Source organism: Rutilus rutilus (assembly GCF_951802725.1).
Source record: "Rutilus rutilus genome assembly, chromosome: 2".
Taxonomy (NCBI): domain Eukaryota; kingdom Metazoa; phylum Chordata; class Actinopteri; order Cypriniformes; family Leuciscidae; genus Rutilus; species Rutilus rutilus.
Window position 1 is genome coordinate 17,249,379 of NC_140210.1, and position 25,569 is coordinate 17,274,947.

The 25,569-nt window shown below is 37.5% G+C and overlaps 1 protein-coding gene across 1 annotated transcript; it reads left to right on the forward strand.

Moving 5' to 3' along the window:
- The first annotated feature begins 1,553 nt into the window (after positions 1-1,553).
- Positions 1,554-25,534, forward strand: ecpas (Ecm29 proteasome adaptor and scaffold). The gene is made up of 49 exons (XM_084401720.1): positions 1,554-1,627; positions 2,404-2,534; positions 3,093-3,209; positions 3,353-3,471; positions 4,602-4,748; positions 4,841-5,012; positions 5,516-5,655; positions 5,743-5,821; positions 5,908-6,027; positions 6,119-6,204; positions 6,423-6,498; positions 6,590-6,639; positions 6,739-6,805; positions 6,900-7,022; positions 7,205-7,308; positions 7,401-7,524; positions 8,289-8,369; positions 8,475-8,694; positions 8,996-9,087; positions 9,615-9,749; positions 9,856-9,997; positions 10,878-11,050; positions 12,446-12,547; positions 12,826-12,949; positions 13,453-13,598; positions 13,694-13,748; positions 13,841-13,955; positions 14,215-14,283; positions 14,429-14,546; positions 14,653-14,820; positions 14,909-14,988; positions 15,087-15,192; positions 15,313-15,360; positions 15,452-15,570; positions 15,651-15,801; positions 16,421-16,486; positions 16,820-16,909; positions 17,540-17,606; positions 17,703-17,794; positions 17,885-17,951; positions 18,314-18,505; positions 20,262-20,473; positions 20,640-20,683; positions 22,805-22,997; positions 23,165-23,309; positions 23,390-23,495; positions 23,663-23,751; positions 23,983-24,054; positions 24,592-25,534. Exons 1-49 carry the CDS (start codon positions 1,606-1,608, stop codon positions 24,729-24,731), a joined length of 5,496 nt encoding a protein of 1,831 aa, XP_084257846.1. The 5' UTR covers positions 1,554-1,605; the 3' UTR covers positions 24,732-25,534.
- Positions 25,535-25,569: the final 35 nt, after the last annotated feature.

Genomic DNA, 25,569 nt, shown 5'->3' on the forward strand with positions numbered 1-25,569 from the left:
ACAGTCATACCTAAAAGGTGAATTCTGAAACTCCTGTGTGCTTTTTGCATTTTATATATATATATATATATTTTTTTAGAAATGTGCTTAAGTTTTGAACGTTTTTACTCATGAAGCAAATGCCACAAAAAGCCACAATTTTGGTCTAAACATTTTGAAAGATATATTTTTTCTTTGTAGAAGATGGAATGAAATAAAGAAATCCCATACTGGCAGTTTCCCAGTGACAAATTTACTCCATCATATAGTGCAACTATGCACCTTTTTTGACCACAAAGAGTGTTCAATGTGTATTTTAATTCCTAACAGTGGACATTTCTGATTGTTATTTATTTATTTATTTATTTCAGGGAATACTTTGAGGCATGTAAAAATTAAACTACCCTGAGAAATATTCACTTGAGTAAAAAAGGTGACAACTATCTCCATTCTTAATCCTGTAAAGCCTGACATATAAAATAATATTTAGATTTTTTTATTTTTTTATTGAACCTTTAGACATCATTGAAACATTTTAAAAAAAAGTTTGCATAGGCCTATGTATCATGTTTGATACATCAGGCTTTTGTGGCTCATGATATAGGGAAAATACGGCGCTCACACTTGAGGAGTAAAACATCTCAGGTTCATTCAGAGTCACACACATATATATATTTATATATATATATATAGTCAGATACAGCCTATATATTTGGTGCAGATGTTGTTATTTGGGCAAAAATTTGAAATTTTGATAGATTTTTATAACAGTATTGCAGACTTTTAAAATTAATAAGTATCCGTCACTATTTCTTCCAATAATCTTTTTTTTTTTTTTTTGTAAGGTGAAACTTAAAAGCTAGTTTTATCAAAACCCTGTAGCTTCTATAGGGGGTTAAACAGAATACAATGCAATACAACGATGATTGAGAGATGTAAATACATTTTCCTCAAAAGCCTGTTTCATAACAAAATTACATTTTTTGGATAATCAAGTTTCAAAGCTGTTTCACTTCTGTAAAAGCTCATCTTGAAATATTAACAACAATATGAAAGTTATTCTTTATGTCAGCAAAAAGACACGTCTAGGTTAGAGTTATGGTTAGGCATGTTTAACCTGAACGTAGACACTTTTGGAATTATACTAAAAGGCATTTTACTTCTGCTTACTAAAAGTATGAACTATCAATCAGACGACAGAAGGCATATAGAGTACAGCAGTTTTTCTTAGCAAATCTTTTGATCATATTGATCATATAGAGGCCTTAGAAATTCATGTATCATATATGATACAGTTGGCTTTATTAAATAAGCTTCGTAATTCATTTAAAAAAAAAAAAAGAAGTATCCTATCATATTGCTTAATTCATGTTCTGTATGTCCTTGTTCAGTTAATTTTTCTTTTAATTTATACAGCTATTTTATTTGCTTTGTAGCATTTTACACTGTATGAACCTAGTCTGGATTGATTATATTAATAAACAAAAAATTAAGTACAACTACATTGAAACAGAGAGAGAGAGAGAGAGAGAGAGAGAGAGAGAGAGAGAGAGAGAGAGAGAGAGAGAATGTTGTCTCAATAGGAGTGGCAGTGCTGGTGGTGGTGAGTCTGACTTCACTTCAAACATGGCTGCACAGGACGAGCTCAGTAAGTTTAACTCATTATACATGTTTTATTATTTCATTACTGCATGCTTGTTTTCAACACTCTCTTCATTATTGGTCACTTAAATGAAGATTGAGCTCATCTTGTTGTCTGTTTGCTTACCGGTAGTTACATAAATAATATTTGTAAAGTGAATATCAGTTTGGCAGCTAGTCGGCTAGTATGTGCTCACAGAGGCCCAATGCTCAGTCATGCTCCAAAATGAAAGTAATTCTATTGGGTTTGTCTAAGTAAGAGGATTCTTCAAACTGTATTTTTCGCGCAATTAGGGTTATCTTAATGTCATAGTGGTCCAGGGCTGGTTGTCATTTATTGACAGCGTGAGAAATAACTGTAGATAATAAACGGTAACGTTGGTTAGCAGTGAGGCTATACAGCTCGCACGCTAACCAACTAGCGAATTTGAACGTCTATAGTTACAGTTTTTCTATGTTTACAGTTCGTCTTATTGTCTGTTGTTCATTTGCAAGCTTGTTGGATGATTTTGTTGTAAGTTGATTCGTTTATTCATTCATAGAGAGCCGGTTAATGACACTCATGTCATGGAAATAGATTTCATTGCATTCATTCTCAGTCTCACTTTAATAAATCTTTTGAATAAATGAGAAGGTCATTATAATTAACCTGTGATCTTACAGGAATTAGATGAGAAAGTCTTTCCATTCAAATAAAGTTGAAAATAGCGGAGTTGTTCCTTTTTCGTTTTGAACACTCCGTATCTGTTGCTTACTTTCTTTCTCTTTGTTTCCTTATCATAGACCAGCTGGAGCGTGTGTTTATGCGCTTGGGTCATGCAGAAACAGATGAGCAGTTACAGGATATTATATCCAAATTCCTGCCCCCTGTCCTCCTCAAACTATCCAGTGTGCAAGAGGGTGTTCGCAAGAAAGTAAGTGTGTGTGAGAAAACTGTTTGTAGTGCAGAACCAGGATTTGCAATTAGGGGGCAGTGGAAAATATATATAAACATATAAAAATGTGTGTGAAATTTTATTTTGAGAATATTTTATTTACATTATATGTCGTTAATTTTTTTTCCCTACCAACAATAGTATCGTACTGTTAGATTATGACTTCTTTCATATTTTTTTTAATAGTTCTACTCTACATTTTTCCATGGACCCCCAAGTGTGCCCTAGCAGACCTCATTTATTTTCTGAATATTTTTATTGTTCTTTAAGTATGATTTAAAAATTGTAATATTTTAATTTATATTATGTTACATTATTAAAAAAGAAATTCAACTCACTATAGTACAATACTGTTAGATTGTATTTATTTATTTTATAATAATAATTTATTTTAGTTTGAATTTTTTTTTACTTTCCACGACTCCCCTCAGATTGAAAACCCCTGCTCTAGTAATTGATAGTCAGTAGGTAGCACCCATGAGAAGGATTTCAAAGAAGATCTATTAAAGAGCTGTTTTTTGTTACTGCTGTCTCCAGGTTATGGAATTGCTGGTTCACCTGAACAAAAGGATAAAGAGTCGACCCAAGATTCAGCTGCCTGTAGAGACACTGTTGGTTCAGTATCAGGATCCTGCTGCTGCATCTTTTGTCACGGTATGATCGCATACCCACATGTCCCTTTCACCACTGTCAATACGCCTTGAAATGGGTCATGTTTTTTTTATCCCAAGGTTGTATATTCCCATATGAGTTAGTGAGAACTTCATTGTCACGGCTGACTGTGTTTGTGCTTGCAGAACTTCACTATCATCTACATAAAGATGGGCTATCCCAGGCTGGAGGTGTCCAAACAGTGTGAGCTTGCACCTACTCTACTCACAGCAATGGAGGGCAAACCTCAGCCCCAGCAGGATAGGTTAGTTTAAACTTTATTTGAAAAGAAACAATGTTGTTTTTATTATTAAGGTAGAATGTACCTGGATATAAACACATTTACAATATATTATAAAATATATATATATATATATATATATATATATATATATATATATAATATATCACTCACTAATTCCATTATGCTCACCGAGGCTGCGTTTATTTGATTAAAGATACAGGCAAAAACGGTAATATCATTGAATATTATTATAATTTAAAATAATTATCTATTGTAATAATTTTAAAATGTAATTTGTTCCTGTGATGGCAAAGCTGAATTTTTCAGCACATGATCCTTCCAAAATCATTCTAAAATGCTGATTTGGTGATGCGCTTTTTTTTCAGGAAAGTTCAAAAGAACAGCTTTTAATTGAACTATGTATCATGTATCAACAATTGAATCTTTTATCACCTAAGGCCAGACGACAGTTACATTGGTTTCAGTTTGTTTATAAATGTATCTTTTTTAATTATCCTCTTTATTTGAAGCAATATTTAGTCCCATATAGATCAACTTATGGCCTGAGACACCTTGATCATCAATTTTTTTCTGTCCCAAATATTTCAAAAGAAATTGGAAGACGTGCCTTCAAATTCAAAGCTCCCTTTGATTGGAACAGCTTACCTTGTTCCTTAAGGTCCATCTCTTCCTTTTCACTCTTTAAGTCAGCCCTGTTAACTTATTTACAATCCTGTGAACAATGCAAATGTTTCTCTATATGACTTGTGTATGTTTTATTTTTATTTATTTTTTTCTCCTGTAATATTCTGAAATTATTTCAGATTGTTTATATGAATATGTTTTGGATAGAGGAGGGACTGGTTGGTTGAATGTGTCGAAGAGCTTTATGTGTGAGTTTGTAATTGTGTGTAATTGTTTGATGTTATTTTGAGGACCCCCTCGAAAATGAGATGTTCCATCTCAAGGGGTTATCCTTAATAAAATGAAATGAAATGCTCAACAAACTATGAATTAATTCATTTTTGTAACCATACAAAAGTATTATATAATATACACATGCATATATATTTTTAAATAGCCATTGTTATTGCAAATATGTCAGTACTGAACCGTATAGATAATGTAGTTTGTTTCTTCTCTCTGTCTAGTCTGATGCACCTGCTGATCCCTACACTGTATCATATGAAATATCCATCAGAGCCATCTAAACCTTCCCCATTTGTCCTGACGGAGAGGCCCAAAACTGTACAACTGCTCTTAGAGTTCATGCTTGATGTTCTTCTGATGCCTTATGGGTATGTCAGCTAAATGTGTAAAATAGGTTTGAGTTGGTAATGGTAATACTGTTTTCTTGAATCTCATTACCTCTCTTTGATATTACATAAAGGTTTGTGTTAAACGAGCCTCCAATTCGTCCGGCCCCCTCGTCTCCGCAAGGGGGATCTGGAGCAGGAGCCGCAGCGCCACAAGGTCTCCCTCAGCCTCCTCCGGGAATGAGCGTTTATGCAGTTAAAAGAGTCATTGGAGAAGCTCAGTGGAGCCCAGAACAACTGGAGCAGGTGAGGATGCTCCGAAAAAGTGTTGGTGCATATTTTTAAAGGGATAGTTCACCCAAAAATGAAAATTCTGTCATCATTTACTCACCCTCAAGTTGTTCCAAACCTGTATGAGTTTCTTTGTTCTGCTGAACACAAAGGAAGATATTTGGAAGAACGTTTGTAATCAACACATCTTGGTCCCCATTGACTTCCATAGTAGGAAAAAAATATACTATGGTAGTCAATGGGGACCGAGATCTGTTTGGTTACAAACATTCTTCCAAATATCTTCCTTTGTGTTCAGCAGAACAAAGAAACTCATACAGGTTTGGAACAACTTGAGGGTGAGTAAACAATGATAGAATTTTCATTTTTGGGTGAACTATCCCTTTAATGTGAGATTTCGAGATGCCTCCGTTCTGTCTATACCAATAATTATTTAATGAATGGATGGATTGAACTCTTTCTGTGGTGTTTTCTTTCTAATTCATCATTGAGTAACCTTTTTAGCATTCTGTTTGCAGTGTAAGCTGGGGATTGTGAAGTTCATTGAGGCAGAGCAGGTACCCGAGGTCGAAACAGTCATTCACTTAGTTGTGGCCTCAAGTGACACCAGACACAGTGTTGCCACAGCAGCTGATCTGGAACTGAAAAGCAAGCAGAGGTGAGGCTCTGCTGAGATGTCAAATGAAAGCTTGAGGTCTTGAAATAATATTGAAACTCATCTCTTGCATCCTGTTTTGTACTGCAGCATTATTGACTGGAACAATCCACTCATTATCAACAAAATGTATAAGGTTTACCTGGGTGATATTCCACTCAAAACTAAAGTAAGTACATGCATTACACATGGTCGGTCTAATATCTTTATTACTTTTATATTCAGTGAGTTGTGTTTGTTTTTGTTTTTACCCAGGGTGCCACAATGAAGCAGGAGCTGAAGCATGAGCCGGTCAGCACCAGAGTCAAGATGAAGATTCTGCCTCATCTTCTTCGCTCCAGACTGGCTGCTGAATGCTTTCCTGCTAATATACAGGTCAGAGAGACTGTGTTTGACAAAGAAAGTGAATAAGCAAAGAACTTGTTCAAAGGATGTCCTTGGTAACCGTGATTGTCTGTCTGTACAGGTTGTCTATGATGGACTTTTTGGAGCAAACACCAACAACAAACTCCTGTCCCTCACTCTGCAGTTTGTACATCACATCTGTATGGTGTAAGTATCAATGATCTCTAAGAGTCACATAGAAAGTCACATTTACTACAATACAAAACATTTGATAGGTTGATATGTTATAGCCATGAATACAACCAATATTTTATTGAGCATAATTTACTACTTTCACAAGTGCTCTTCTGTTTTGTGTGCATTTGACGTGCATCAGATGGTCACTGTCATTGTGATCGTGATGATAATTGTGTTTTAATCTGAAGGTGCCCTGATACCAACAAACCTTTGGGTTTGATGCTACTGAATGGACTTACCAAGCTTATTAATGAGTATAAAGAGGTATGAACGCATGCTGAACAATTTAGGTTATCGATTATGGCTTTTCTGAAGTTTCTGTTAAAGTGACTATAATTTATTTTATTATTATAAGGACCCCAAGCTACTATGTATGGCTTACTCAGCTGTTGGAAAACTTTCAAGGTAATAAAATCCTTTTATAACAAACTAAAATAATGTATAACTAATAAAACTAATAATATGTGTAATATTTATTTTTCTCTTTTTCCTTTGTTATAATAGTCGAATGCCTCAGCTTTTCACGAAAGACATTGCATTGGTACAGCAGTTTTTTGAGTCCATGTGCAAGGTTTGTTTGGAACATGTTTTATACGCGAGTTATCCAATTGTTACTGAATGATTTGTTGTATGATTTTAAACTTTGTTTCTCTCAATGTAAACAGGAGGAGTCTGATGTGCGATTGGCCATACAGGAGGCCTTGTCAATGATGGTGGGAGCGTATGCTAATCTTCAGGGGGCACTTCTGAACCTAATGGAAGCGCTTGTGGCTGCATATATCACCAAGGTTTGTTATCTGACTGTTATTACAAGCACCTTGAAAGAATAAATACAAATGTCAGAACTAAAAATGTAATAACACATTTCAACTTGAATGATATAATGCATAATTATTTAACACAAATTTGAGCATGATTAAATATGAAATATTAAATGTGTAATGTCCTGTTGCTTATGGTTTTGTGTTAGCCGGAGGTACAGGTGCGTCAGGTAGCGATGAAGTTTGCCAGCACAGTGTTTGGTTCTGATCACGTAGCCTCTAGATATCTCTTACTGCTGGCTGCAGGAGATCCGTGAGTACATACTTGCACTTCCTGGAGTTCTTTTAAGTTTTCAATTAAGCTTTGTCATGAACATTTATACATCATATGGCCTGTATTCATAGTCGTGAAGAGGTGTCTGGGGAGGCTCAGCGAGCTCTAAGGTCTCTCCCCTCTGCGAAGACAGAGAAAGAGGGATCAAGGCCCATGCCGTCATTCCCTGAGATGGTCAGCTACATCCATGAAAAGGTGTGGGTTTTTTTTATTTGTTATTTCTATAGATATCTTCTCCACTGGTGTGTCATGTCCCAGGCCTGTTCTGATGCTAAATGCTATATAATATATAACTGATCATATAATCATGCATCATTAAGCACCCCTTTTACAGAGTCTGGACGTTTTTTTTCCCCATGTCTCTGTAATTCTCTTTTTTTTAGTTCCTCTCTCTTTGAAGCCCCTCCTTCTAAAAAGCTCAGTGTGCTCTGATTGGTTGGCTGGATCAGTGTGTTGTGATTGGTCAAGTGCTTTGAGTGTGTTTTGGAAATGTCATGCTGCTTATCATAACCTTGTTAGATCTGGGGTGGAAAAAACATCTTGTCTTTTGTACACAGCGACAACACACTACTAACGCAACTCAACCAGGCCTCGCCTCCTTTTTATTGCGGATGCCTTTGGCGGGAATTATTTAAATTAGGGGTATTGTGATGTGTACATTCCCGGAAGAAAACTTTGAGGCGTTTCAGGGAGTTCAGATAGAGAATAACTCCATTTGAAGTGGAGTTTGTGCTTTGTAACTTTGCAGACCTTTTTCATGCTCAAACAGCAACATGACACACTAAAGAAAGTTAAAAATTTAAAAAAGCATAATTGGTCATTTTAAATACGGTTTCACTTGCATTAACATGGTTTTTGCAGATCCCAGTGTGTTTTGTGCAGTCATTTATTGGCAAAACCAGGTAAAAGCTACCAGCTTAAGTAATGTATAGAGGCTGACCTTTATGTATGTGTCATAGGCTGCACAGAGATTGAAGACTCCTGCGAAATACATCGTTGGTACTTCCACACTGCCTTTTAATCCTGCCACATTTGGAGAGGTACATTAAATCTTTCAAATTTTTCCAATATTTTATTTAATGAATGAATGGCCACATATAATTTAAATTGAACAAATGCTAATCTTTACTCTTTTGCTTCCACAGATAGTTCTTTATCTTAGGACGTGTCTATCTTATAGTGCTGGAGCCACACCCACAACTCAGAGCCTGATGGACATGCAGGATGATGCTCCTCTTATTGGACGCTATGTTCAGTCATTACTGTCCAATGATGCTTCTCCTTCCTCTGCCAATAAAGGAGGAGAGGTCAATCCAGTTCATGTATACATTGACCTACTGCAACAGCTGCTGTCAGCTGTAGGAGGTGAGGAAGATTACAAATTGTGGTTTCTAATAGGAGTGGGCAGTATGAATATATATATATACTGTGGGAATATATATCGGGTGGTGGAGATTTTTTTTGCAGTGTGTTCACCAAAACAGAAACCTATAGTTCCAAACAAAATAATCAAATTAAATCTAATTGATTGAAAATTGGCTTTACTACATACCTATAATATATTTAATATGTAAAACATAATCTATAAGAAAATAAAGTGGATGATCATAGATATATTTTGTGTGATCTGATGTTGTGATCTCATCACATTAATTCATTAATACAGGTATTCCAGTGATGTACTGTCTTTTGGAAGTGGTCTCTGTGTGCCCAGAGAAACTTACTCCCAAGTTTGTTGACAAAATCGACTGGATTAAAGTAATTTTTTGATTTTATTTTTAATGTTATATAATATTACTGTTCGAAGGTTTGGGGTAAGTCATTTTTTAAAAGAAATTAATACTTTTATTTAGCAAGAATGCATTAAATTGATCGGAAATTGACAAAGATTACAGACAGTATTGCATTGCAAAAAAGTTCTATATCAAATAGATGTTTTTCTTTTTATTTATAACAAAATTGTCAGTTTCCACAAATATATTAAGCAGCACAACTCTTTTCACCATTGATGAAAAATTGAGCACCAAATCAGCATATTAGAATGATTTCTAAAGAATCATGTGACACTGAAGGAGTAATGGTTGCTGAATATTCAGCATTGACATCACAGGAATAAGTTGCGTTTTAAAATAATTTCTTAATCATTTAAAATAAAAATCTTACCGACCCCAAACGTTTTGAATGGTATGTGTATATTATAACATATCCTCTGGAATGGAGACTTTACTTTAAGTATGTCTGACTATAAAAATGAAATTTGTTCATTATTTATGTTAATTTTGCAGGGTCTCATGAACACTAATAAAGAAGACCTGCGTGAGTTGGCAGCACAACTGTACGCCATGGTTGTCTCTACTATGTCTGGAAATGAACTTAGAACTGCTGTACAAAACCTGATCAAGACAACTAAAGACATGCATGTATGGAAAAACTATTATTTTATTATTATATTTATTATATTATTAAAATTATTTTTGTAAATAATAATTTGATACAATTTTCACTGTTATTATTTTTTACATTTAGAGTCCTGAGACTCAGCATGGTGCCATCTTGGCTCTGGGCTACATGGTGGGCAGATACATGAATAAGAGGCGGAGCTTAATGCCTACTGAAGCCACTCCCAAAGAAAATGAGGAACAAATTGCCATGGCCACAAAAATCATCGGTATGTGCGTTTTCACAGAGTTTTACATTCGACACTTGATATTGGGATGCTCTTAAATAACTGTTCATAAGTTAACATGTTTCATTAGTTACAGGTGAAGTATGTAAGTTCTGGGGCACTAGTGGCACCTAACGGAATTACAAAAATACAGCATATTTAGCAAACTCCCCTTTCACACATCTGCACCTCCCTCAACTCAAATTTCACAAATACTGCTCTTACGGGTCTCTCAACAGGTAAAAGTAGGCTACTTTAAATAAAAGGTCCAAAATATTAGGGATACTTTTAGCTGTGTTGCTGTGAGTAAGCATTTTAGTTGACACTGTCTACAGTGAGTGCATGTTTTTGTCATTGACATTTCCAGTGTAGACAGCCTCAAATTGTTGTGGCGTGTGAAGTAAATAATATAAACTCGAACATTTGTCTTTCTGAATGGTTGTAGCGTGTTGCATCTCAATGCCTCGTTCGCTTTGATGCGTTTATGACCTGTTTAATCTTTGAAGGTGCAGCTAAATTTGGCTTTCACCTCTGTAACTGGAGCTGAATGTCTTTTCCCATGCAACGCGTCAGTCATGGTCCCACATGGCTAAACACCCTCTGGCTCAGCCTGCTAAAGTAGCCCTGCCCCAAAATCAGGCTATTGGTTGAGCTGGAAAGAGACAGACCTGAGCATATGTTTAGATGGAGCCTCGAGGGGACAATGTTTAGACTTTTGGGGGAGATTAACCCATGAATGGCATACTAATAGTCAATGAACAATAAACTGGGTTAAGAGAGTGTATTTTAATAAAAAAATCTTACATGCTTCACCTTTAACTATTGTAGCAAAAAAATCCAATTATATGAATTTAACAAAAGCTACCAATGTGTTTGTCTACAGGTTCATTTTTAGATAGTGAGTCTCCTCTGTTGACTGTTGCTGCTGTGACAGCATTGGGTGAGATTGGCCGTAACAGCGTGTTGCTGATACCAGCGGATGGAAATGGCTTCACTAAACTCAGTCTAGTTGATAATCTGCTCGCCAGGATCCCATCAGGCAAAGAGACTGGCAAGGTGAAACAAAACACTGAGTGAATAAGTGTGACTTAATTTAATAAGTGCTTCTGTATTTATCAAATTCCACTCTGTTTCCACACTGAAATTAAAGGTACAATATGTAAGAATCTCAAGGCCAGTGTTATATATTTTGTTAAGTTGATTACTTACAATATCCCAAATGTTTCCAACTATTTTTAAATCGTGAGAAAATTGCGATTTTAACCAAGGAAACGGGGCGTTAGAGCTGGGAGTCGCCAGTCAATTGCGTCATATCTGCGTTACCCTCGGTTTCCGCTCGTACTGTGTGGAGTCCTGGACAAATGCGGAAGTTGTAGTTGTAGCGTCTATCAAGCAACAAACGTTAGCTTGTTTCTTGCAGTAGTTATGGAACACAATTATTCTTTATCGATTGCAGCTGGTTCTGTCGACAAAGCATGCTTAATTTTATATTTTCCAAATGTAGCATTCGGTAATAATTATGTTTATGTAAGGGAAGTATTATTGCTTTAGATTTGTGTTTAGTTTATTGACATTGTTTATCACGTCTGGTGTTTATGGCCATGTAAATAAATATAGCATGTGTTATGCATAAAGATTAATCAGTATTTTGGCAAATGATGTGGGTAACGTTATGTTCGAATGTACTTTTACAACAATTGTTTAGAACACGTAAAACTGCGCCGCGTTATCACAACAATGAATTTGACATACAGTAACATCTATGATAACCAATTTAGTATTACACCTTACTTTTCTTGCGGTTAATTCATTTTAATGAAATAAAAGTGTGATGAGGTTCAAGAGTCAGGAAGGAAGAAGACAGGGGTCGGCGTGACTGGGACTCGTACTTTATTAAAATAAAGCAAAACAAACAAAAGTCGCACACAACTCGCATTCACCGTGGCAACCGCGACGGCACAAAACAGTTCAAAAATGAGAGCTCGGATCCACCGGTTTTCTTTCTCTGCGTCCAATTTTCTCTTCAGTCTCTCTCGTTCCAGCGAGCGGCTTATAAGCGGTCTCTCCACGCCGATCACTGCAATAAGACACAGGTGTTCGTCATTTGCACTTGACCTACTTGCTCGTCTCTTCTCTCTCCCATTACAGACCGCGCTGAACCACGCCCCCCTCGCCACAAAAAGCATGTCATTATAAAAATAAAACTTAACCTCATCCATGAACATAATTTTTTGATTCCCGTCTGACTGATTTACATCCATGGTGGAGTTTAAAACGACAGTTCCCATCATTCCACGCTCCTTCACATCGTCATCAAGCTACGCCGTTGTTGTTGTTTGGAATGTAGCGCCCTCTAGCGGTAAAAAATAGTTGCATATTGTACCTTTAAGGTTATTATTTATAATTTTTTTGGTATTTATGGTACTGATCAGATGCTGTTTGTGTTATCAGATGAAAGAACGTGCCATCCAGACTCTTGGGTTCCTGCCGGTGGGAGATGGAGAATTCCCACACCAGAAGAAAATCCTGCAGGGTCTCATGGATTCCGTAGAGGTGATATCATGACCCTCTTCATGACACATCACCATTGAAGCCAATACAAATGATGTTATTATTATTGTAACTTCCATTCATTCAGAATAAAATACTGACAATTTAGACTGTTTATTGTGGATTATATATATAAGTAACATTTTATTTATTATGTTAATGTGCAATGTGTTTTGTCAGCATAATGCAGTGAATTCATATTAAATAAATATGATGAAAAAAACAATGTTGCTATTTCTTCATATTCTTTATTGTTAGATGTTTGTGTCTGGTTTCTTTAGGCCAAGCAAGTGGAGCTGCAGTTTACAGTGGGAGAGGCTTTAACTAATGCTGCTGTAGGAAGCCGCTCTGGAGCTGCCCGAGATGTGTGGACATGTACTGAAGACCAGTACTGTCCTCCTGACAGTAAGTATGTCTGGGAGAGACAGAGAGAGGAAGCTGTGCGTGTTCAGACAGGTCTCAACCACACAAGGGAAAGCTTTTCCAGATTTTCTTTTGGACAAGTAAAACTGTTTGTTTACTTGCCTGAAAACCTAAAATTATTGGCAACATGGAACGAGGCATCAGGAATATAGATTAACTGCACTTTGTTCAGTGTGTGTTATTTATTTAAAATGTACTTAAATTATTGGTTAAACTTTATTTGAGGTGTCCTTGTTACAGTGTAATTATACATTTAAGAACTGAGTTATAATAATTAACTGCATGTACTTACTGTAAGGTTTGGTTTAGGATTAGTTTGTTGCATTAGGCATTATTTATAGTTATTACTATAGTAATTACATATAACGTGTAACAAGGACACTGTGAAATAAAGTGTTGCCACAGTATTTTATTTTTTGTTGACAAGCATGTTGAGCCCTGATTCAGAGTTGTGCACTTAAATATTTTCTCTCTTCCTCTTACAGATATGAAGAATAATGATATAGTGCCCTGGGTGTTAAACTCTGTCTTGTCTAAATACATACCAAGTCCAAACCCTCATGTTCGGCAGGCTGCCTGTATATGGCTCTTGTCTCTAGTCAAGAAACTCAGCCATCACAAAGAAATACAGGTAAATACACATACAAAACACACTCTCAGTCTCATTTATACATGCAAAGAAACATTGCAGTTACAAAATGTCTGTCTTCTCTTTGTCTATTATAGTCTCATCTGAAGGAGATACAGACAGCCTTTATCTCTATCTTGTCTGATCCAGATGGTGAGTCATGTTCTGCTCTTTTAAAGATCACATTACATTTTGACAGAATATCTAAAGTCTGGGAGCTTGACAGTGATGATCTGTGTGTGTAGAACTCAGTCAAGATGTGGCGTCTAAAGGACTGGGGTTGGTTTATGAGCTCGGAGGGGAACAGGATCAACAGGAACTGGTATCAACCCTTGTGGAAACTCTCATGACTGGTAAAAGGTATTAATAAACAAGCTTATTTCTGGTTCCTATTATTAATTATATGATTAATTATCAATCACTTTTAGAGTATGATTTTTCATATAGCATTACGCAGACTTACCAAGCCCCTGAACATAGTGCAAACACTACTAACCAGATCCACACTGAACATATTCTACATTTTCAATTAGTTACATCACAGAATAATATATCTTGGACACATTGCAAGGTGCATTTTGGCTCCTGACTCTTGAGAGCTGTGGGATTTTGTTTTCAGAGTCAAACATGCCGTCTCAGAGGACACTGAAGTCTTCCAGGGAGAGGCTCTTGGTAAAGCACCTGATGGGTACGTCCTTCTTTTAGTTCACTTTAGTTTCAGATTGTTTAGAAACAGGAGGACTTTCACAGATTTGAGAATTTTATTCTTTAATAAGGATTTCCAGACTAGATGTTTTCTTTATTGTATGTTGAAAGATCTTTTACTTTGGTAGACAAGGACTCTCCACCTACAAAGAGCTCTGCTCACTGGCTAGTGATCTAAACCAACCAGATCTTGTTTACAAGTTCATGAATCTTGCCAATCATCATGCCATGTGGAATTCCAGGAAGGTGAGCTATATTTACCACAATGTGATTGTTTATAACTTGGTAACTTTAATAATATTTTAGAGCCTTATTAAATAGCATGCCACGATTGACTCTTCCTGTGCTGTAGGGGGCAGCATTTGGATTTAACATCATTGCAGCCAAGGCTGGTGAGCAGATGGCTCCTTTCCTGCCTCAGTTAGTTCCCCGCCTCTATCGATACCAGTTTGACCCCAACCTGGCCATCAGGCAGGCCATGACTAGCATCTGGGATGCTCTCGTCACGGATAAATCCATTGTAAGAGATTATTATTACTCAGTCATAAATTACATTGCTTAAAAGAAATTGGGGACACTGTTGTTTTAATTATATTTGTTTTTGGCAGGTGGAGAAATATTTTAAGGAAATTCTTCAAGATGTCATATCCAACCTCACTAGTAACATGTGGAGGGTGCGGGAGTCAAGGTAATGTGTCTAGATAGGCTTGGAAGAACCGAGATTTCCACCCATGCTAGATCAGGTTCATATCATCAGGGCCCTTTCTGTTTTTTTTTTTTGTTCAGCTGCTTGGCTTTGAACGATCTCGTACGTGGAAGGCAGGCAAGTGATATCATCGACCGCCTGTCAGAAATCTGGGAGACTCTCTTCCGGGTTCTGGATGATATTAAGGTGAGAAAAAAAAAAGGCTGTTGTATTCTTTTTTTTTGCTGTGTTCTGGGCTTATGTGTGTGCTTTGCTTCTGACATACAGCTATTTTTATTTGACCATCTTATTTGTTTCCGGTTGTAGGAGTCTGTTCGTAAGGCAGCAGATCTGACTCTTAAGACTCTCAGTAAAGTGAGTTGCAGGACTGAATGCTGGATACCCCATTGATTTTCCACTCAGGGACACCACCGATAACTGACATGTGTGTATGTTTCTCCAATAGGTGTGTGTGCGCATGTGCGAATCGACAGGTGCTACTGCTCAAAGGACAGTGGCTGTGTTGTTGCCAACTTTACTGGACAAGGGCATCGTCAGCAACGTATCCGAAGTGCGGACTCTCAGGTAGAACACAATCATTTACCAGCCACACGCACAAAAAACACTAAGTATTCAGAGTATAAGTGAGTATTTTTGTGTATTAGTATCCAAACTCTAGTGAAGATCAGTAAGACAGCAGGCAGCCGTCTGAAACCACATGCTCCTCGACTCATCCCGGCTCTGTTGGAAGCCCTGAGTGTGCTGGAACCACAGGTGCTCAACTACCTCAGTCTGAGAGCCACAGAGCAGGAGAAGGTGAGTAAAGCACAACAATCTAAACATTAGTACTGTTTGGTGTCAGGTTCAGTTCCTGCTCCCCTTCATAAACAATTGAGACCAGTTTTACCATGCTCAAGCAGTAACAATAATATTGTTTAATATAACTCAACCTTATATACACATGATTTATCCACTCTTACTAATTAGAACCTACCATTCCTTATTCCATTCAATAGACGTGATCATTAAGAACAAGAGTTAAAACAAAATGTCAATAAATACAATAAATTGGACAGATAAAACAAAAAGTACACTTGCTTATAAACATTTCCATAAATGACTATAATGAGCTTTCAGGTGTGTGATCTCGTGAAGGCCACTCTGCTAATATAGGAAACATTAATAAAACATTTTATTTTTTACTTTGTGGCACTCCTAATACTCTGACATTACTGCTCTACAGTAAATCACCAAAGAATAAAACTTGACACTGTTAAATGGTCTTTTTGGCTCAGCGAATGATGTGAGTTTGAGGAGGGACAAACAATGGCTAAAGGAGGGAGTTTCTGTAATTTCTTTTGGTGACAGTGAGATTATAACACACCACATTTGTTTTATATATTGTACTCATTCTTTTCTTTTCTTTCTGTGACAGAGTGCCATGGATGCTGCTAGGTTAAGTGCAGCCAAGTCCTCTCCTATGATGGAAACCATTAATATGGTAAGACACCATTATTATACACCATCCTTATGAAGAATAAGGATTAAGCGTTAAGCTGCATTCTGATTCAGAGGGTCCCTAAACAGTGTCCACTGCTCTCCTCAACATCTCTAGAAGTTCGTTTCACTTAACAAATTAAAACATACCAATTTGTCCTTTAGAGAATGAAAGTCTTATAAGCCTAGCTATATCCATTATCTAGTTATTTAATCCATATGGGGAATTACATGAGCATTTAATTACATAAAACGTCTATATGTAGCCACATTTACAGGATGTTTAAAAGTGTGTTTTGGATGATGATGTTTATGTGCACTGTGTTTGTGTTTTTAGTGTCTGCAGCACTTGGATGTGTCTGTGTTAGGAGAGCTTGTTCCCAAACTTTGTGATCTGCTAAAGAGTGGAATTGGACTTGGTACAAAGGTAAACATCCTGCTTAATTTTTGTCAGTAATATACCTTTTCCTAACAGGCTAAGGGCCGATTCATACGGAGCCCCTAAAGGGACATGGTGAAGGAAAAAAATGAGAGAGATGGAGGAAGATTTATTTTTCAATGTTTTGCATTCCCTCCCTCGCAGAAAAGTTTGCCTTCCGCCAAGAAACTTTGTGTTCGTTCACAAAGAGCTCAAAAGGTTTTACGAGCGAATGCAAAGTTTCCCTGGGGAACGCAAAACGTTTTGCAAGCGAACGCAAAGTTTTTGGGGAGAAAGCAAAAGCATTGAGCTCTATTTTTTTCCCACCGCCATGTCCCTTTAGGAGCTCTGTAGGTTCACACAGAACGTGTTTTTCAAAGCAAAAAAACAAGAGATGTGGGGCAGTGGAATGGGATTAAAAAATCATGGTCTCAGGATGGCGTTTTTAAAAGTTAAAACTTATTTTAACTTAAGCGCCGCATTTTTAGAACACTGTGTCATGCTGCAAAAGATGCGAGAATCAAGCACACGGGTCAAACACGTCCATCTAGTGCTTTTACAAAGAAAACCAATCAAAAAGTGGAATGGAAAAACATGTTCTGTGTGAACCTGTCCCAACAGTTGTGTGTGTTTTTATAGGGAGGATGTGCCAGTGTGATTGTGTCATTGACAGTGCAGTGCCCTCAAGATCTCACACCATATTCAGGTAACGCACACCTACAAATCAGAGGTGTTATACTGTATGCAAGTTTATAAAGTATATACATCTTATACGTGTGTTTGGGTGTCTTTTATCCCACAGGTAAACTCATGAGTGCACTCCTAAACGGGATCAATGACCGTAGTAGTGTCATTCAGAAGTCGTTTGCCTTTGCCATTGGACATCTGGTCAGGGTATGAAAACACACCTGAATACATACAGTATTTCAAATGAACCTAAGGCAACTACAGAGATACAAAACAATACTCTGTTTTCCCCATCAGACATCCAAAGACGGCAGTGTTGAGAAGCTTCTGCAGAAACTGAGCACCTGGTATCTGGAAAAAGAGGGTATGAGGACTTTGACTGTAAAGTAATAGAAAAAGCAAGTTCAGTTGTCATAAACACCCTCATGCCCATCCAAAACCAACTGACTTGACTGACTTCCAGTGAACACAAAAGAAAAAAGCTGGCTTTGCTCCTTATGACAAAAGGGAACAGCCAACATGGACTGTCAAGCTTTAAACAGGAACTGTTAAGAGCAGCTTCAAAACATGGAAGAGAGATTAGATCATTTGGAATGACATGAAAATGGTGTCATCAATGCCTCACCTTTATTAAATGAAGAGGGTTTCTCTTAAAAATAAGAATTGTATAAATAAATAAACCCTCTTGCTGCCTAGATTTGTGAAGTGCTTTTCTGTGATTCTCAGAGGTGCTGTACAAGTCCACATGTTGTCTGGTGGTTCATGCCATCAGTCACTACAGTCCCGATGTGTTGAAGGCTCATGCTGGAGTGGGTTTGCCGCTGGCGTTTCTTGGCATGCACCAGGAGGCTGAGGAAGAGAAAGGAGAGAGCGCTGAGGCCAACCTGTGGGCTGAGGTCTGGCAGGATCATGTGCCTGGTAGGTTAAGATGCACAACCCTTGGAGAAGAAAATATTCATTTATGACCCACAGTTTTCATTTTGAACAAACTAAAATCAACAAATTTCATTTAGCCTTTGCTTTTTTTTTCTTCCAATGTTTAAAGATTTTATTTTAGGTTAGGCTGTTAATGCTATTATAATTAAAGAAATAATAGCACTTAAGTGAGTTCACTTAATGATGTGTCGACACATGAATAATTGAATGTGAGTTGTGAATTGATTCATTGAAATGGACGATTCAAACAGTTGCATATAAATAAGTGATGAGGACATGAGTGTATTTTCTGGTTGTTTCAATATATTTTTTAGGGACTTAATTTCATTATAACATTATCTAACTATCCCCCTTTGTAAAACACAAGACTCATAATGGGTGTTTTTTAATAAACACTGATAGAAACTTTAGAGTTATGCACAATGGTAAATATTTAATTGATGAATTGTCAATACAATAAATAACCCAGGGTATGATTTTACCCCAAAATTCAACATATCTGATGGTAACTGCAAATCCACCTTTCACTGCCTGGATTCCAGTTTCTTCTCCAGATCCATTTGCTTCTTTTTATCTGTAGCTTTTGGCATACTGTAAAAAAAGACAGCTCAGATTTCTTGTTGAATCTGTGTACAGTCAACCGTACAGCTCTTTCCCATTTTAGATGTGTTTTTCTCAGCATTTACGCTGGACCCAACATATTTATTATTTACAATTATTATTTTATTTTAATATATTTACCATATCATTTATTCCTGTGATGGCAAAGCTGAATTTTCAGCATCATTACTCCAGTCTTCAGTGTCACATGATTCTTCAGAAATCATTCTAATATGATGATTTGGTGCTCAACGAAACATTTCTTCTGTTGAAAACTGTTGTGCTGCTTAATATTTTTGATCGCTTTTTTCAGGATTCTTTAACAGCATTTATTTGAAATAGAAATCTTTTGTAAAATTATAGATGTTTACTGACACTTTCTATCAATGTAAGGCATCCTTGTTGAATAAAAGTATTAATTTCTTCTTCAAAAAAAGAAAATTGACCCCAAACAGTAGTCTACTGCATATTACAGTGTGTTAGGGGATATCATGAGAGAATGAATTAAAGGGATAGTTCACCCCAAAATGAAAATTCTGTCATTAATTACCCTAATGTTGTTCCAAACCCGTAAGACTTTCGTTCATCTTCGGAACACAAATGAAGATCTTTTTGATGAAATCTGAGAGCTTTCTGTCCCTCCATTGACAGTCTACACAAACTACCACTTTCAAGCCCCAGAAAGGTAGTAAAGACATCATTAAAGTAATCCATGTGACTCCAGTGGTTCAAAGTGTGTTCACGAGAGCATCACGGCGTGTTCTGTTGACCCGAGAGCGGATGTGGTTGCGTGCTTTGGAGATTGTTTTTTTGCACAAACCAAGCACTCACGTCGTTTCATAAAATTGAGGTTAAACCACTGGAGTCACATGGATTACTTTAATGATGCCTTTACTACCTTTCTGGGGCTTGAAAGTGGTAGTTGTGTAGACTAGTCAATGCAGGGACAGAAAGCTCTCAGATTGCATCAAAGAGATCTTCATTTGTGTTCCGAAGATTAATGAAAGTCTTACGGGTTTGAAACGACATGAGGGTGAGTAATTGGTGACAAATTTCATTTTCACTTTAACTCAAAATCATGAATTCTGTTTCCTCTCACTTTAATAAAAAAATAATAATTATGCATTCTGTATTTTAGGCAGCTTTGGTGGGATCAGGTTGTACATGACTGAGCTCATAGCCATTACTCAGAGGGCTCTGCAGTCTCAGTCCTGGAAGATGAAGGCTCAGGGTGCCGCTGCCATGGCAACTATCGCTAAGCAACAAACGGGCTCACTGGTGGCACCTCACCTGGGCATGGTGTTAAGTGCACTACTACAGGGGCTTGCAGGACGTACCTGGGCAGGGAAGGTAATATACTCTCTCAAACAAACTCTGTGCTGAGGGACAGACTTAATGCACCTGGGAAAAGAACACTTTAATAAGACACGAGAAGCATGATCTCAGTGGTTTGAAACTGATTTCTCCCTTGCTGTATTTGTGGCCACTGAAGTATCAATGGCTTGTGTCTCCACAGGAAGAGCTGCTGAAAGCTGTTGGATCTGTAGTGTCTAAATGCAGGTTAGATTCTTTCAAACACATATACAGTAGTTGTGCTCAATTTTACAGGATATGTATGATGTTTAGCATAAAACATTAGAAAATCTTAAATATGTGATCTTAAAGGGATAGTTCACTAAAAAATGAAAATTGACTCATGCCATCCCTGATTCAACTTTCTTTCTTCAGATAAACACAAAGGATATTTTTTAGGAAAATAGGGGCTTCTGCACCAGGTAGTTCTAGGAACTAGCCACCAGGATGATTCACAGAGAACTAAATGTTCCCAGAGAGCCACCAGTAGGAACTTGTTGTTGTGACTTTTATTTTGACGGTGCGGCGGACATTTATTTTGATGGCACTGAGAACCCCAGAGCCTGAGCACACAGTGTTCTCATTCTCCGTCTTCATTAGTTTACGATCTGTTTAACAGTCCTGTCTAATATGTTTTTAGATGGAACTGTTATACAAAGAAAGTAGACAGTATATGAAAAAGTATTAGCGTTTGCCGTGTGATTAATGTCAAATGTCGTTAGCTGAGCAGAATTGTGTTTCGCTTGGAACTTTGCTTTGGATTTTCTCCGTAAAGGTTGAGAGGTCCAGGTTTTCCATGTTCGTAGAGTTAGTTTGTGGAGTAAATATATAGGCTATAATCTTTGTGTGTGCACTGCTTATTTAAAATGGCGGGTGCTAGTGTTTCGTGTGCGTTCGGCCAATCAGTGTACACTTACGTCACTGGTAGTTCCTATAGTGCTGATTTAGACCCTACTCTGAAGTAGGAGCTAATTTATTTCCCCCAAAAGGTATTCCTAGAACTAAAATCATTCCCAGTTCCTGCGGCACGAACACGGCAAAAAGCCTGGGTACTTCCGCCATTAGTTCTAGGGGAAAATGCCACTTTTCCACTGCTCTGTACAGCTCGGTACGACTTGGCTCGCTTTACTTTGGCTCGGTTTGCTTTTACGCTGCATTGTAGTACCACTTCAAAGTGGGTGGGATCTCAACAGAGGTGGTACCAAAAAAAAAGTACTAGGTAACTGTACACAGTGGAAAACCCCCCAAAAGTGAGCCGTACCAATGTGCAGCATCCACCTGGATGATGCGACGGCAGCCATATTGCGCCAGAACGCCCACCACACACAAGCTTATTGGTGGAGAGGAGACAGTGATGAAGCCAATCAGTACATATGGGGAATGGGGATGATTAGGAGGCCATGATGGACAGAGGCCAAGGGGCACATTTGGCCAGGATGCCGGGGGTTACACCCCTACCCTTTTTCGAAGGACATCCTGGGATTTGTAATGACCACAGATAGTCAGGACCTCGTTTTAACGTCTCATCTGAAGGACGGTGCTTTTTGACAATATAGTGTCCCCGTCAGGACCAACACCGACCACAGGATGTACAGAGATACATCAGTGTATTCTGTGTTGGAGAAATGCTAATATTTTTAACCTCAACTATAAATCATTGTTTCCAATCTACTGTCATGCGAGTGTTGTTTAACGAGATGTTGTGACGCATGACGTAAGTGCGTTTTGAAGCTTGCGCGAGAAGTGGCAATTCCCTGTTACTTCTCATGCAAACTTGTGAATGAGCCTAGAACAGTTGGCTGGAAGCAATGATTTATAGTTAAAAGTTTAAAATATTAGTACTTTTCTTACACACACTCACTTATCGTTTCACTTCAGAAGACATTGATTTATCCACTGGGGTTGTATGGATTACAGTGACGATCGCTGTGTGTGGTTTTTCAAGCGTCAACCAAGCAGCAACCTTTCGCTTTCATTATATGGACTCAAAGAGATGGATTATTTTCCTAAGAATCTGTTTTTGTTTATCTGAAGAAAGTAAGTCAAATATATCGAGGAACGTGTGAGAGAAAAAAACTCTCCCTTTAAGGGATGTACTACATTTAAAAAAAAGTTATATAGAAAATTACTTTATTTACATCAATTTGCATAAATTACCCTGTTCAGACAATATCATTGAGCCACAGTGGGAAAATGTGCAGAGCATGCTGGGAAGACATAACTCACAGTAAAAAGAAATATTAGCATCTTGCCGATTCATGGTTAGTAAACCTATGAGCAGAACTGTACATTCAATATCTTTTCATAACATGTGATTTATATCTGTAGTGTTGAGCTACAGAAGCCTGCAGTTGGTCAGCCAACGGTGAGCGAGGTGCTGGATCTGGTGCTGAAGGAATGTAAGAAGGAGAGTCTGGTTTATAAGATGGCGGCTTTACGCAGTGCAGCAGACATTTTGGAGTCGACGCAGGTGGATCGTTTTCAGGAAATCACTGACATTGTTCTTCCTCTCATTAAAAAGGTGCAGTAAATCTCTCTTTAAAAAAAAAAAATCCCCACTCAGCTTTGGCATTCAGTCCAGTTGAGTGATAGTGTAACAATATCCCTCAATGTTTTTAATGTTTTTGGGAGCTCCACATCCAGTATCCAATTTAAAAACACTTGTTTTGTGTGTTTTTTTCTGTTTAGAATCAGCCAGCAAGGGCCGGCTCCCCGAGACATAATGATGATGACGAGGATGATGATGTTAAAGCTCGTGAATTACAGACAGAAGTTCTACTGTGTGCATTTGAGACGCTTGGAAAGGCCTGGCCTAAAACCATTCAGACACAGAGTAAGTCTCAGCTACAAGTCTTCAAAAAAACAACAACACAGGGGCAGAGTGATGTATAATGAGTGTGTTTTGTTTTGCAGATCAGTTCCAGAATGAGGTTTGTAGATTAATGTGTGATAGATTGAAGCTGAGCACATGGAGGGTTCAACTGGGAGTCCTGCGCACCATGAAGGTCTTCTATCAGGGGTAGAGTGTACTCAATACATTTATTTATTTCAATAAAATAAAAAAATTTGGGGTGGAAATAGCAGTGCTTACAAGCTAGAAAAAGAGTAGTGATAAAGTTGTTGGTGAAATGCTTTACAACATTCAAAATCGTATTAATGACTTTCTGGTGTTTTTGCGTGTTCTAGGTTGTTGCTGTTGGATAAGGAACATCAGAACGCTGCTGTTCTGACTGAGATGTTGTCAGAAACCTGCACTGCCCTGGCAGCACCACTAGGTGGAGTTTCTCATGAACTTCTAAACATTAAAAAGGGATGGTTCATCCAAAAAAAAAATTTCAATAATGCTGGTAACAAAATAGTTTTGGTAACCCTTGACTTCCAACTGAAATTTCTTAGAATATCTTTTGTTTCCACAGAAGGATTTTCATTTTTGGGTGAACTATCCCTTTAAATATCACCTTTTTGTCCAGACTTGGCTCATAAGAATCATTCTTTTCCTCCCACAGAAAACAAAAGCTATTCATCAGTAAGAACAGACGCCTTGGTGGTAGTTGAACTTCTTTGGAAGAGGATTGAAGGTAGTGTTTATTTGCTCTGACATTCATAAAAATAACTGATTAGTGATTACAGGAATGGTTTAATTTTATCATGCTTCAAATGTTCCAAGTGTGAATCTGAATAATTTCCTGTAGTGATAGACAACATGCCAATGCGTTAAAAATATAGTACCTGAAAAGCTGAGGACACTTTTTAAAGTGAAGGAATTCAGAAGTTGAAATCGTTTCAGAAAAATCTAATAATAGAATAGAGCCACATGGAGTTTTGACAAACATTAGTTTTATAACTTCAGCCTAATAAAGGATTATGAATGTTATGTATAATTGGTCTCTCTAACAGTACAGTAGATGGTGGTTATGAAAAAGCAGAAATACAGAGGATTGCTGTAACCAAAGCAGCGATGCGCTTTATGAACGCTACTTTATTAGGCATCATGATTCACTTGAATGGCCTATTTCAGTGTTATGAAGGTGAATTAAAAAGCGATAAAGATGCAGGTATGAAAGTGGGAAAGAAACCTTCTCACTATTAAGATTCGTGCTGCTTTATGTTTATAGAAAGTGATCAGTGGGAGTGTCTGTCTGAGAGGAGCCGACAACAGCTTCAGCGTTCTTTAGCCACCATGGAAACAGACAGCCGTCCAGACCTGAAGGACAAAGCCCAGACAATGAGAAGAAAAATACAAGCCCTGCCATGAATAACCTGCCCATACACACGCTCAGTCACACTGTTCTGAGGGTTCATTTGGGAATCTCAATTGTACATTTCAGTAATAATCCTCACGGCCATGTCATATACACCTGAGTTCATATATTTTGCCATAATCTCTACACCAGCTCTCTGTGTAGGCCATAAACCTGTTTTCCCCATGTATTATGTCTTTGACCTAATGCTTTAACCAATGTGCAAAGACTACATTCGGCTACAATTAGCCATTTTCACTGACCATTTTAACCTGGTTAAAGTCTCAGTATGTGCAAGTGTGAGAATACATAGATCTGGGGGGGGGGTTTGTTTAAGATACTAAAAATCATAGATTGTCCAGTTATACACATGAATCTGCTTGTTTTGTCAAGATCATTGCCCCAAAAGGGGTTGAGAGACTGCTGCGGTTTTCTATGGAAATGCCCCAGTTTGTTAAAGAAATTCTCCCATGCAGAACTGTACATAGTCAGACTTTTGCTTTCATTCATTCATTCCTGTTAGAAAAGGAGGTAAGACAAAAGTCAAGCAGAGGAGACCAAGGATCCATCCAAATTTGAATTTTTTTTTAAATGAGGGTTGGTGCAAAGGCATTATGTGTGTATTAAAGGGAGGTTTGTAACATAAATAAAACTGAAACCTCAAACCTGCCTTTGCCCATTTTTGCATGTGTGAAAATACATTTTCCATAATGGATAAATAAAATCTTTGGAAGGAGGCATGTTATGCTGGGTCTCATCTCACCCTTTGTATTTTGTACCCCTTAAATTAAAAATAAAATTGTGCAATTTTTTTGGAGCATATTTGTTCAAATCAGCATGAAATGCATATTG